Source organism: Calliphora vicina, chromosome 2, assembly GCF_958450345.1.
Source record: "Calliphora vicina chromosome 2, idCalVici1.1, whole genome shotgun sequence".
Lineage (NCBI taxonomy): Eukaryota > Metazoa > Arthropoda > Insecta > Diptera > Calliphoridae > Calliphora > Calliphora vicina.
The window spans coordinates 930,478-944,171 of NC_088781.1; the positions used below are offsets into that span (position 1 = coordinate 930,478).

Sequence of the window (13,694 nt, forward strand, 5' to 3'; positions counted from 1 at the left end):
TTCGTATATAGTGGGTTAAGTATGCAACTCCATATTTTTTATAATTCGTCGCCTGAACTTCATCATAACAGTGACTTTTATCAAAATAGACTTTATTAAAAACTGTTTTTCTCAAATTCCAAAATTATTTCAGAAATTCGACTTATGCAGTCGCATTTAGGACCCATTGGACTACCCTTCGTATATAGTGGGTTACGTGTGCAACTCCATATTATTCCAAATTCGTCGCATGAACTTCATCATAAAAGTGACTTTTTTCAAAATGTTTTTTTTTTTTAATATTACTAGCTTAAATATCATTAAACAAAAGTTAAAAATGCTGTAAATATATTTTTATATTATGTACATATTTATTAATATTACATATACTAAGAGTTTTTAAGCTTTATATAGGCTTATTAACGCATGTTAAGTTTTAATGTAATGTTACATTTTGTATTATAGAATTTACTTAATATTGTAAAAATAGATTGTAAATAAAATATATAATAAAAAAAAAAATATTACTAGCTGATCCGGCAAACGTTGTTCTGCCATACAAATTATTTCTAGTGAATATTTTGGTTGTTAAATAAAAAATAGCGAATATATTCTAAGTGAAGTTGGCATTATAGGTATTTTTGATGCCAAATGAAGAGAAATAAAAACAAAATTTTTTGGCGAAATATATTTTAAAAAATGGGTGGATAGGGACATCCTAATGTCCTAGCGGTATGATATATAATATTCTCGTACCTACCAAAAATATATACAAAATTTCATAAAAATAGTTAAATATTGATATTTGGATATTGCTCATACAAAATACTAAAATGTCGGCTAAAAAACTGGTGGGTGAGGGTCGGTTGATGAAAAGTTGGGGTTATAAGTATTTTTTAATGCCAAATAAATAAAATGCAAAAAAAAGCTTTTGGACAAAAAATGGTAAAAATAAATTCTGGATAGGGTCACCCTAATGACCTAGCGGTATGAAATATACTTTACGACCTATTCTCATACCTACCAAACATATATACAAAATTTCATAAAAATCGCTTAAGCCGTTTCGGAGGAGTTCAAACACTAACATTGTGACACGAGATTTTTATATATTAGATTATAAAAAAAACATCTGAAATAATTTTTTATATTTCTGAAATTATTTCTGATATCTATTTCAGACGTATTTTTGTATTATAATTCAATTATTAAGACTGTTAAGTGATTAACAGTGCTCTGTTGACTGTAAAATGAGCAATGTTAAAAAATGTGGTTTTTGTCTGTGCTAGTTAAATACGAATTTATCTTCACATACATAAAACTCAAAATATCTAATAACTTGGCCAATAAGCGATTATTCAAGAAAAGGTGATCATATTTCAAACATTGATTTGTTATATAAAAAGTCAAAATATCTAAATCCGCTAATAACTTGGCCAATAAGCGTTTAATCAAGAAAAAGAGCTCGATCTGTGATCAATCATTTTTCAGACCAAAATTCGATTACTTATATAAAAAAAAACTCAAAATATGTACATTGATCTACATGTATTCTGTTGTTGCAAGGTTTTTGACAACAAACTTAGGTTCTCTATCTCAGTAGCGCTTCTATGTCCATTAGACATGCACTTAAAAATAGACTTGCTTTGGATGGGTCTTATTTTGTTCGTTAGTAGCTAAAACTAACTAATGCAAAATTTAAGTGAATCGGATAACTAGAATACGTGCCGGAAATCGATTGAATGTTGTAAAATTGGGTAAATAATGGTTCCTTTTTCGATATCTTGAATAAATTCCCTATTTAAATACTGTTTTGTAAACATTTTCAATAAACCTAAGCTTCTAGAGAAAATTATCTTTCTAACAAGGTATAAAGCATGAACATCGAGTTAAAAATAACCAAGTTATTAGCATTTCCCTACGTCATATATTCAAGAAAAACGACATTTTTGTATTATTTGCTCCTGTTTTGCATGCAAAAGTTATGTAAACAACTATGTCAAAAATAGAAATGCGAGTAAAATATGCGGAAAATAGCTCAATATTTGGTCAGATAAAACTCGTATAACTTTGTTATTTTTCATTCGAAATTATTGTTTTATACCTTGTTAGAAAGATAATTTTCTCTAGAAGCTTACGTTTATTGCAAATGTTTAAAAAACAGTATTTAAATAGTGAATTTGTTTAAGATATCGAAGAAAGTACCATTATTTACCCAGTTTTACAACTTTCAATCGATTTCCGGCACGTGTTCTAGTTATAAGATTGCACTTAAATTTTGTAGTAGTTAGTTTTAGCTACTAACGAACAAAATAAGACCCATCTATTGTTTAAGGGATTGTCTAATGTACATATATTTTATTTTATGTCCTATATGAATAAAAATTATCATTGAATAGTATGCTTTTTTTTCTTTTTAACTATTTTTACCCTTTTCAAACCGCTTCTCACAAATTCACAAATCGAACACAAGCATTTTTTAACTTGGACAGGACAACGTCTGTAGAGTCAGCTAGTAATTATATAAATATCACTGCAAGAAGTTACAATTCTAAAAGCAAATCTTTCAAAATTGTTAACTTAGGACTTGAACCAATGATAGTAAAAGGTACGGAATAAAATATTTGTTATTTTTCTGGCGAAATATTAGAAGAATCGCAATTAATAATCAAAATTTTAACTTAGATTAATGTGGAGTTGAATGTGATGGAGAATGTGATTTTGAAACGGTCGTCGAAAGTGATAATGAAGATGACATTTATAATGATTACATTTAAACAGATGAAGGCCATGATCTTAAAATATATGTATATAAGTGATGTTATTAACCGCGTACGTAAGCGTTGCAAAATATTTAATAAATCGAATGATAAACACAAATATTGCAAACTAACGTTTTGTTGCAAGAAAAGCATGGAATTCGTCTTATACTTACATGATTTAGAACATCGTTGAGCATCTTTGTCTAACATGGTAATAAACTTTTTGCGTATTTGTAAATGCATCAATCATGCACTGACAATGATATCAAACTTAGGACCGATTCCCTTTATTGTGTAATACCCCAAGACCACTTTATTAAGCAAAGATTCGGCAACGTTAATAGAGCTTGATGTATAATACAATTTGTTATAAATAATTTAGAAATAGTGAATAATTAATTTACTAAAGAATTAGTTACACAATTTAAAACCTGAATTAATGAACGACATAAAAAAGTTTTTAATACGTTTATATTGTATTTGAATTCTAGGGTTTGCTAGTCAATCGTTTTGTAGATTGTTCGGGAGTTAATCTGATCAGAATATTTCGGTTGAAAATTTAATGATGGACTTTGTTTTCGAATGTTTTTAACATTAACAATACTTGAATTGTTAACTTTAACGTTATTTTTTGTTTTTCTTTAACAATAAAATATTAAAAAACCGACTTAAAAAACTTCAATTCTTTACTTTTTTAAAAAAATTTTAATTATTCGAATAATTCGATTAATTTTAAACGTGTGATCGAATTATTCGAACAAGTTAAAATCTCTTATTCGAATTATTCGTTTTATTCGAACAAGAGAAAAATCGAATAATTCGAATACCCTACTATGTAGTTATAAATGCCAAAAAACCCTGTGGTTAACGCGAAATAATCGTAAATTTGTGTTTTCTATATCTTAAGTCTATATCTATATGTCTAACAATAAATATGTATATGTAATAAAGTACTTAAGGTATTTATAGACGGCAATACTGAGTATTAACACTTTTCAAATTTAAAATATTGTTGAAATCATTCGGTATTTCAAAAATTCGTTTCGAAAAAACATTTATTGTTTACACGATAGTATTACGAATATTTTATTTCTTTGTTGATTGATATTTTTCTGAAAACTTTATTTTTATTTTATATTTTCTTGACATTTTTGTCTGCCACCAACCCAATACATATGAAAACAAAGTATAACAAGTAGTCCAACTCTCTATTTTTTAAAATTACTCTCTCACATATACGGGTACGGTGTAAATCAGTAATGTTCACGCCATACAACAATTGTTTGAAAAATTTACACACATTTGTTACGCTCTTTTAAAAACTTTTGTTCATTCATCGTTTAGCTCTCGATGAAAACACATGCGACGGACTATCGTCATTTTTTTCAGACATTTACTAAGCATTGTTGTTGGTTGTTTTTGGACGAAGTATAGCAAACACAAGAGTTTCAATTGCAATTGAACACAAAATAACAAAGTCAAAAATAAATACAAAATTAAATAGAATTTAGGCCGTATAATGAATATTTTTTCTTTTCCTTAAAATTTAAATTACATTCATTAAATAAATTGGTTATATGTGACAAAAATTCTAAATCTAAACTTTCATTATTTTGTTCTTATTTTAAATGTTTGACATTATGTTTGCTGGGTAGCTCTCTCACCAATACATCTTCATTTTTATTTTTGAACATCACTGGTGTAAATTCAACACCCTTGTGAGAGAATTATACACATCAAAAGTCTCGAGATTTTAACTATAAATTGTCGAATAAATATAGTTTGATACACGTAAATTCACTAACACACACTATTTTATAATTTTTTTCAACACATTTAGCACTTTTTCTTTTCCGAATCACGTCCATTTCGCACAAACTAAAAAATATTTTTTTTTATTATTTTTGACGTTTTATTTTGTTTGTGGTAGGTTTAAAATATAGAACAGAGTTTCAATTTTTGGTATTGAAAATAGAACAAAATTTAAATAAATTATAATTTAAACATTTTTATAGAACTCTGTGTGTCTGGTGAAAATTAAAAAGGAACCAACACATGTACATTTTTGTTACTAACACATATTTAGACTTAGGTACTTTTTCACTAACACATGTATAGAGTTAGGTACTGCTGTCAAAGAGTTGGACTACTTGTTATACTTTGTATGAAAATATGTAAAAAGTTTTTGAATTGTTTTAAACAAATTTTGAATACCGACCGTAAATTAAAAAAATCATGAAAATCTAATACAATTTTTTTTAGACTATGAAATTGTATTATGATGCTTGAGTTTTTGACAAATATTAATACTCAGTATTGCCATGTATAAATACCTTTAGTAATAATTGGGGTATTCACACGGTTTCCTATTAGTCGTATTGTCTAATGTCCTAATATATTATAATATTTGTTGTTGTGTTTTAAACAAAAAAAGTATTATTTTATGACAAAACAATAAACATAGTTCAAATAGTCTTATTAGTTTTGAACTTTTTTGTTTGAAACACATCAAAATTTTGATTAAACTATCATAATATATTAGGACATTATGACAATATGACCAAATAGTAGGCCGTGTGAATACCCCAAATATATTTTGTAAATTATTTTACCACTTTTCTCTACTTTGATTTTTATTAAAAATTTTTGTATGAGAAATCGTGTAAATCGAAAAAATGCCCAAATACGAATAAATTAAAAATTTTGTTTAGAAAATTCATTTATTTTAAAGTAAAGTATACACTATAGTTAAAGCATTTAATAAAACAAAATAAATGGAACTCATAAAAAACATGTCAGTTCAATAAAAAAAACAATTATAAATATATTTCTATTATTTATAGTATGTATCTAGGGTTTTTATGCCGGGAATTCCCGGTACAAATTGCCCGGGAATTTTGCCAATTTTTCACTACCCGATTCCCGGGATTTTTAGTCGGGAATCCCGGGAATTAAAAACTGACGAAAATACGTAGAAAACAAGTTGGAACTCTATTTTTTTCACCAAAAAACAGTAAAAAGTTGTTTACAGTTTTTTGCTTATATCTCGGCAATTATAGACCGCTTATTATTATTATTTATTCGTATGAAAATTTATAAAGTGAATTCATTATTTATGGAATTTATTTCTTATTAAATCATTCTAATTTCTTAAATTTATTCTTAAAATCCATAACAAAATAGCTTCAAAAATTTATTGAATAATTAAATTTTTCTTCAATTCAAATCTAGTACAAAAAGGATTAAGACAATATTTTCAATTAATTTTGTAAATGATTTGATTAAACAAAAAGTTTGAATAAATTCTGTTATTAATTTACTTTAAAATTAATCCAGTTTAAACAAAGGCTTTGGAATGAATCTAAAAAATTCAATTTTATGAATGGATTTATGGAATGAAAGGCTGATATTCTTTAATTACGGATTAAGATTTTAGTGAATTAAGCTCAAATTTTATTAATTAATTCGAAGCTTTGATATTTAATAATTATAACACTAACTTTTTATATGAAATTTGGATATAATATTCCTAATTTACAGTATCATTATATATTTCGGGAATAGTCGGGTACCCGGGAATGTAGAAAAAAATTTCTCGATTCCCGGGAATCAAAAAAGGTCGGGAAATTAAAAACCCTATATGTATCAGTCATACCTTCCAATCAATTCTTTATCACTATCTTCCACTACGTGTAAGGCGACATCTATCTTCGTGTCTTTTGTAAAGCGACACATCACTTTCCTGACTTGATAATTTTTCATGGATTTATGGTTCGATAGTTGATAAATTGGAGATAACATCAGATCATAGAGATTTGGAATATAATTTGTAATTAAAACTTGTGGTGATTTATTGTTTGAGTCCTTATAAACCTCCTTAAAGTCCCTACAAATAGCCCTGTAAAATGTATCTCTGGAATTCGAGGTCTCTTTCAATACTTTTTGAAAAGATGATTCCGAAACTCCTTCATCGTAATCGTTGTCGTTTTTTTCGGTCATCATATTCTTTATTTATTATCAATTCTTCAATACCACCTGCACAAAAGTTATCAAAACCTTCTCGTCCCAATGTATGTGCCACAACATCTGGCCACAAATTTTTCCAACAGCCTTTGAGCGCTTTACATAATCTAATATTGTAATTTTTTTGCATTGAGGAGTCGCAGAACAAAAGGTATTTTTTTTGAAAATTTTGGGAAATTGTTTTTTTCTATTAGAATCTACTTCCAATTAAGCAACATTTTTGCTGGAATACTGTGTTAATTGTCCTAGTTCATGCATGCTTTCATACAAATATTCTTAATCCGATTCTCACATAGAATCAAAGTAAAGTCTCTTTTACAATTATCAGTGTGTTAATTTTCACACATTCTTAAGCATTTGTCAACCGTGCATTTCTTTAATGACGGCAATCATATTTACGTCTGATTATAATAAAAATGAATTCATTTAATTCATGCTAATTAAAGTAATTTTTTTTTGCCATCTTTTTTTATTTAACAAACGTTACTATTTAAAAATATTGTAATCTAAGCGGCTTATTTCGTTTTGATTAATATTCAAATTATAACAAACATAACTTAAATACAATAATAATACTAATAATTATCGCTGGCGGAGTTATCTATTCATTCAATAGCAAACATTTACAATGACCACAATTAGGCATCATTCATTCATTTATTTGTATGTTTTTTTGATTATTTCTTGATATTTGTTCACATTTATGTATGTATGTATGTATGTTGGGGATTTGTAAATGCGATTTTAATTTCGTTTAAATTTTTAATGCCAAAAACTATCAGTAGCTGTCAATTTATTTTAATAATCTATAATAATCACTATTATTGCTGTTGTTGTTTGAATATACAACTACCAATTACTTTTGGTTACTATTTATTATACATATGTATACTACGTAGTACGTACATACATACATACATACATACATACATAGATATGTATGTATGTATTTATTTACTACCATTTTCCATTGACTGTGTACAAACGACAGCGAACAATGGCAGTCGTAGCCACCATAAAAATGTATTTAAATGTTGTTAGTTAGGTTAGTAAGTAAATAAGCTAACTCCCACTATTAAATGTTGAGATTAAAAAAAAAATAAACACGTAAAAATACTAAGTATTTTGCTTAAGCCAACTCAAAATTGCAAATTTACAACTTCGAAAAAGGACGTATAAATCGCCAACGCATTACTTTTAAACGGTGTATACATATTTTGTCAATTGAATAATGAAAAATGATATAATAATGTTGTTTTTCTTTGTAAAAAAGGACTTAACACATTTCCACACTAAGATAAAATTTAAAAAATAAAGAAATCGAAATCTATAAACATTGTAAAGTTGTTATGATTATGGCCAATATACTCCAATATCAAAATATTGTTAAATTTTATTTTTATTGCACACGAATTCAAAGGCAGTGTCGGCTGTATACGTTTTTAGCCAACCTCCATCTAGTACATTCATTCAGACGAGCGTAAAACCAATCAGACATACCCCATTTAAGTATCTATAGTGCATGTTTCATTCGACTGCAATATGTTCTGTTCAAATATTTTTTATTCAGTTTTTCTTTTTTTCAAAATATGTACATATGTATGTACATTAGAGTGCTCCAAGATTGTATGGACGAAAAAAACTTTCTAGGTACAGGCCGTCCCCCCCTCTAGAATTGTTCTATGTATTGTAGAAACACGTTGTGTAAAATATTAGGATGATTGGATAACGTTAACTGGTGGCGCAACGACGCTGAAGTTTTGAGGTGCATTTACAAGGGGAAAATATGCAATTTTTTCAGTTTTTGTAAAAATTTTGCCATTAAATAATGACTTTTACAATTTAATTTAAAAGAATCGAAATGTGTACGTAATTGTCGTTATAATAAGATATAAAAGACAAAAATTGGTGAAAAAATTTTAAAGTTATTAAAAAATCGCCAGGCCATTAACGTGTCTCAGGCCACTAGAACAAGAAATTTATGAACAAAATTAACATATTTTGAGAAATATTAAAATAAAAGCTTATTTTTACTTAAAATATATCCATATTTACTTGTATATGAGTTTTTGTCCTCGTAGGATACCGTTAACCTATTCGCAGGTATGACCAAAAAAATTAAATTTTTTTAACGGCAGTTTCAAAACTCCAATTTCAAATTTTTAAAAATTTTGTTAAACAAATTTCAGAATTTTTTGATCATCACATGGGGATTTATTGACAACATAATAGGAAATAAAAATGTGAAAAAAGTATGTCAATACCTCCTATAGTTTTTCCATACCTGCGATATAAATTTTGCGATTTTCGAGAAAAACTAATTTTTTGGCCATATTTTGGGGAATGACCAGAATTTCATTACTGTAATGATTTTTGAGTAAAAGCTATTCAGAATAATATAGTCCAGGTAATTTTAAATATAGTCTGAAAGTTTTACTAAAATCGGAAAACTTTAACCCTTAAATCGTGAAGGTCAAAGGTCTATTTTTTCAATATTTGGAATATCTCATGGAAAGATAGCGAAATATTATATATTTTTGTGCCGATTTTGATGAAACTTAAGAAGCACTTGAATCTGTTGAAAACTGAATTTTGTCCGCAACGTTAAGTGACAGCTAAAACAGCTGATATCATATACACACAAAAATGCTAACAATATGAAAGCAATGGTGCCAACATTTTTGAAAGGATAAATAAATATATTATTAAGAAAAAACATTGAAATTTAATAAAATAAATCAAGGACTTAATAGTTATAACTTTTATTCGATAAAAATTGCGAATAATTATTAATAATAAATTATTATTTCATTTATTAAGAATAATTATTATTTCCAATTCTTATTTTTAAAAATATTATAACTATTACTATTCGATAGATATATTATTAATTATTTTTAATAGTTATGAATAAGAAATAACATAACTGTTATAACTCATTTTATATAATAAAGTTTAGTCACACAGTTTTTTTAATAAATGATGTTTTATTGCAGTTAAGTGGTTTAAATTGAAACAAAACATAAAAACATTGCTCTATTTAAAAAGAAATAACACTTGTTTACTTGAAAATTATTGTTAAAATCTATAATAAAAAGGGAACACCAAAATTACAACTGCTATCGCAACGAAATATGATATCAATGGTTTATGCACTTGAAAATTTCTTATACATAAATATTAAAATACTTTATATTGTCCCGTTACTTTAATTTTATTGCAAAAGCAAAGCCTATTATATAATCAATGAATACAAATCAGGTTATTCACCTAATGTATCCATCCACATGCATAATCTGCAAAAATAAAACAATTAATATCAAGAAAATATTCAAAATAATTATTATCGTAAATAAAAATAATAAAAATCTTTACTAATAGTTATCTGTAAGAGAAATAAATATTTCTTGATCATAATAGTTATGAACCAATGTAAAAAGATATTAATTGGATATAATAATTATGTTTAATAAATATTTATTTTCATTACACATAATGCATTAAACACATTCAAGACAACAGGCTACACGACTACACGAACACAAATTCTGCTGGTTACAGTTGTAGTCGTGTGTCAGCTACTGAATTATTTTAAAGACGACAGCTACAATTGAACAGCTGATTTATAATTCAGTGGTGCCACTTTAATAAAAAATAACCGTACAAAATTCCAAAGTAATTAAGATTGAAACAATTATTTTGAGTAAAAATATATATATGGTTATAATCAATTATGTACTTGTTATTAATTTATTTCAATATGGTTATCAGAAACTTCTCTTAATTAAGTAAAAAAATATATTTTTTTAAGCACTAATTTGATTTACATTTTTTTATTAGCAACACTATTTCTGTTTTGTAGTTGACAAAAATAGAAATTAGCCTAATTCGGCTACATCGGCATGAGTAGTCGTGTGGCCGTGTAGCTGTGCTGTCGTTAAAATAATCGTCTCCATATAAACGTGTGCATTTTATTTTTGACAGATTGAAGTTGGTAGCCTGCTGTCTTGAATGTGTTTAATGCATAATAATTAAAACCAATTTTTATAAAATATTTCTTAAAATGGTAAATTTTTTGGTACCTGAAAAATGAACATAATTATTATTTAGGGTCCTTGAAATAAATATAAACTTCTTCTAATGTATGTAAAAAAATAGGTTAAATTAAATCATTAACAAACAATATATGTATATATTTATAAAAATGTTCACAATAATATGTTGACGGTCTAATACAAAAAACACTAAAAATAGTAACAAAATCACCAAGTTGGTTTTTTGGTTATTATTTTAAAAACAGCTGATACGATCTTACGGAAAAACTAACTACAATATAACAGCATTCAGAACGGCACAGAACAGAAACGTTACAGAACGCAAAGACTAATGGAGCCTTTACAAACATCTGCACAAACGCATTATACCCTCCCCACTATGGTGGTGTAGGGTATAAAAACGTAATGAATCGCCCTTTAAATAGCCAACTAAGAGCAACACCTAATTCACGATAAAATATGAGCAAGTTTTTTGTTTCGACATTTCTCTATTCCTTCATTCTATGTAATTATTTCCAAAGTTTGAACAATCGACCTTTTTAACCCTTATCATGTTCATCAAAAATTCAAACAAATGACAATGTGGCTGATTGGTCGATTTGGACAGCATAATGAACTTCCTCTTTTAAAGCACTAAAAACTGTTTGGGAAATTTTGACCCATGCGTACAGAATATAGCTGTAGAACATATTTTATTTTTAATTTGTTCAAATGCATTAAGCGAATTAAGCCAAACCAATTAAAAAAAATTCTTATTGCTCATTTTTGATTTAAAATATCTTGTAACATATTAATACTTTGACAGTACATGATTCTATTCTAGATATCTGGCAAAATAATTTACTTCGGAATCCTTTTATTATGTCTGTTGTTAAAATACCTGATAAATAATTGAAATGAAATAAATTTGATTTTGAATCAGTTGAAATCGAAAACGTTGGCTGATATATTACAAAGTTTTCCCCTTATTTGGCTCTGGAGCGTTGAAGCTATTAATACCATAGATAAATACACATAGAGCAGAAACTAAAGAAAACTGTGCTGGTTTTGTTTTCAAATATATTTTTTGAGAAATCCAAATGAATATTGGGAAAATACATGTTGAAGATGAGGAATCCAATTTAATATTGAGGAAATATAAATTGGAATTATAAATTGAGGAAATATAAATTTGAAACAAGTTAATATTGAGAAAACGCTAATTAAAATGAAGAAATCCAAATTGATATTGAGAAAATACAAATTTAAATTCATAATAGCGAATTTATAAAGGCTTGTGAGAACCCCTGGTCTAACCATTCCCCATTTTGCATTGGACTGGTCTACCCAAATTATGAATAATATTTTATTTTTTTCTGCGATCGAAATTGTTTCGATGTTTAATTTAATAATTAAGATCAGGATTTTCAAAATCACCATTAGAATTAAGAACTAATTGCAATAGAATATTTCGAATGTTCTATTTGTTACCATTTTGCAATCGCTACAATTTTACAAAAATATTCAATAAATTGTCCTGCTTATATTTATTTAAACTAACAATTCACTTTAAACGAACAGCGATTATTTTAGAAATTTAAATCCCATAAATCATTCGAACAAGAGTCTCTGTAACTTCAGCCACAGCCACAAATCAGAACAAAATATTAAAACCACACACATTACTTGATAGCAGAAAATAATACCCATAATTAACGTCACTTATATGCACTAAAAGTTTTGCCAGGACTAAATTAAGCTGTTCCCTGCACCCTGCCACCTTCATAAAGAATTTGTTCAAGCCACAAAACAATATTTGCTCCTGGAACTAAGCTACACAGTATTGGCCTCAGACATGCACGTACAATCACAATTTGCGGCATGAAATAGACATTCCTTTTCATAAGAGTAATTTAAATTTCTATGCAACATGGGCTTATTTCTTCATGTTGCAATCCCTGGTAACTAAATATAATGTTCAACATGTCGACATGCAACATGCTGACGAAATTAAGCAGGAGACATAAATACAAATTGTGGAAAAGAAAAAACACCAACCTGTATTGTGGCACAACACCGTTAAAAATAATGAAGCACAAATGTAACCATATGAAGGCATGGCTTTAAAGAAATTTATTTCCTTTTTCAATTTGTTTAAAAAAATTTATTTTTTTTAAATGTAATTTTCTTTTCAATTCTTCACTTTTAAATAAGTTTGTTTTCGTTTATATTGTAGTTATTTATTTTGCCGCCAATTTTTTAAATAAAAATTATTTTAAAACGTTTTCGTTACTTTTGATTTTATTCCCTATTTTTTTATTATTATTTAAATTTGTTTTTTATTCTTAAACAATCTACACGAACAATGAATTCGACTCGTTGGCAACTGAACGCAAACTAAAATAAAAACTAAAATGAATATTGTGTGTTGTATGAAGAATACGTGAATGAATGAATTAACAACAGACAAAATGAATAAATGAATGAATGAATGAGCAGGGACGGTTTGAACTAACAATCGTTGTGTAGTGTTTGCTGCTCTGTTTTTCGCTGCTGCATGGCCCTGGATTCATTCGTCTACAAAATGCATGAATTTGAGTAGAAAAAAACTAAAACTGAGAAAAATCACACATATGAAATGAAACTATTAAAAATTGAAGCAATATAATTTAAGCGTTTTTAATTTTGCTCAAATTAAACGCTAAAGTGAATGCAACAACAATATTTAATAAAATTTTATATACCTATAGTGGAATAGTTTCCTAATGATCCAGTAGCAGCTTTGATGCAATTTGGCAACCGTTACCGCTAAGACGGCACCCAGCAAAAACTTTGCTTACAAATAAGTCGAAAAATAAGGATAATTTGACGATTAGACTACTTATTTTTCGGCGGA

The 13,694-nt window shown here is 27.3% G+C and overlaps 1 protein-coding gene across 1 annotated transcript in view; it reads right to left on the reverse strand.

The window, feature by feature from the left end:
• The window catches only part of LOC135952269 (UPAR/Ly6 domain-containing protein twit), a 64,727-nt gene extending 51,540 nt beyond the window's left edge, over positions 1-13,187 (reverse strand). The window contains exon 1 of the mRNA XM_065502127.1: positions 12,857-13,187. Within this exon, the coding sequence (XP_065358199.1) occupies positions 12,857-12,917 (61 nt within the window). The 5' untranslated portion in view covers positions 12,918-13,187. The remainder of the gene's footprint in view (positions 1-12,856) is intronic.
• Positions 13,188-13,694: the final 507 nt, after the last annotated feature.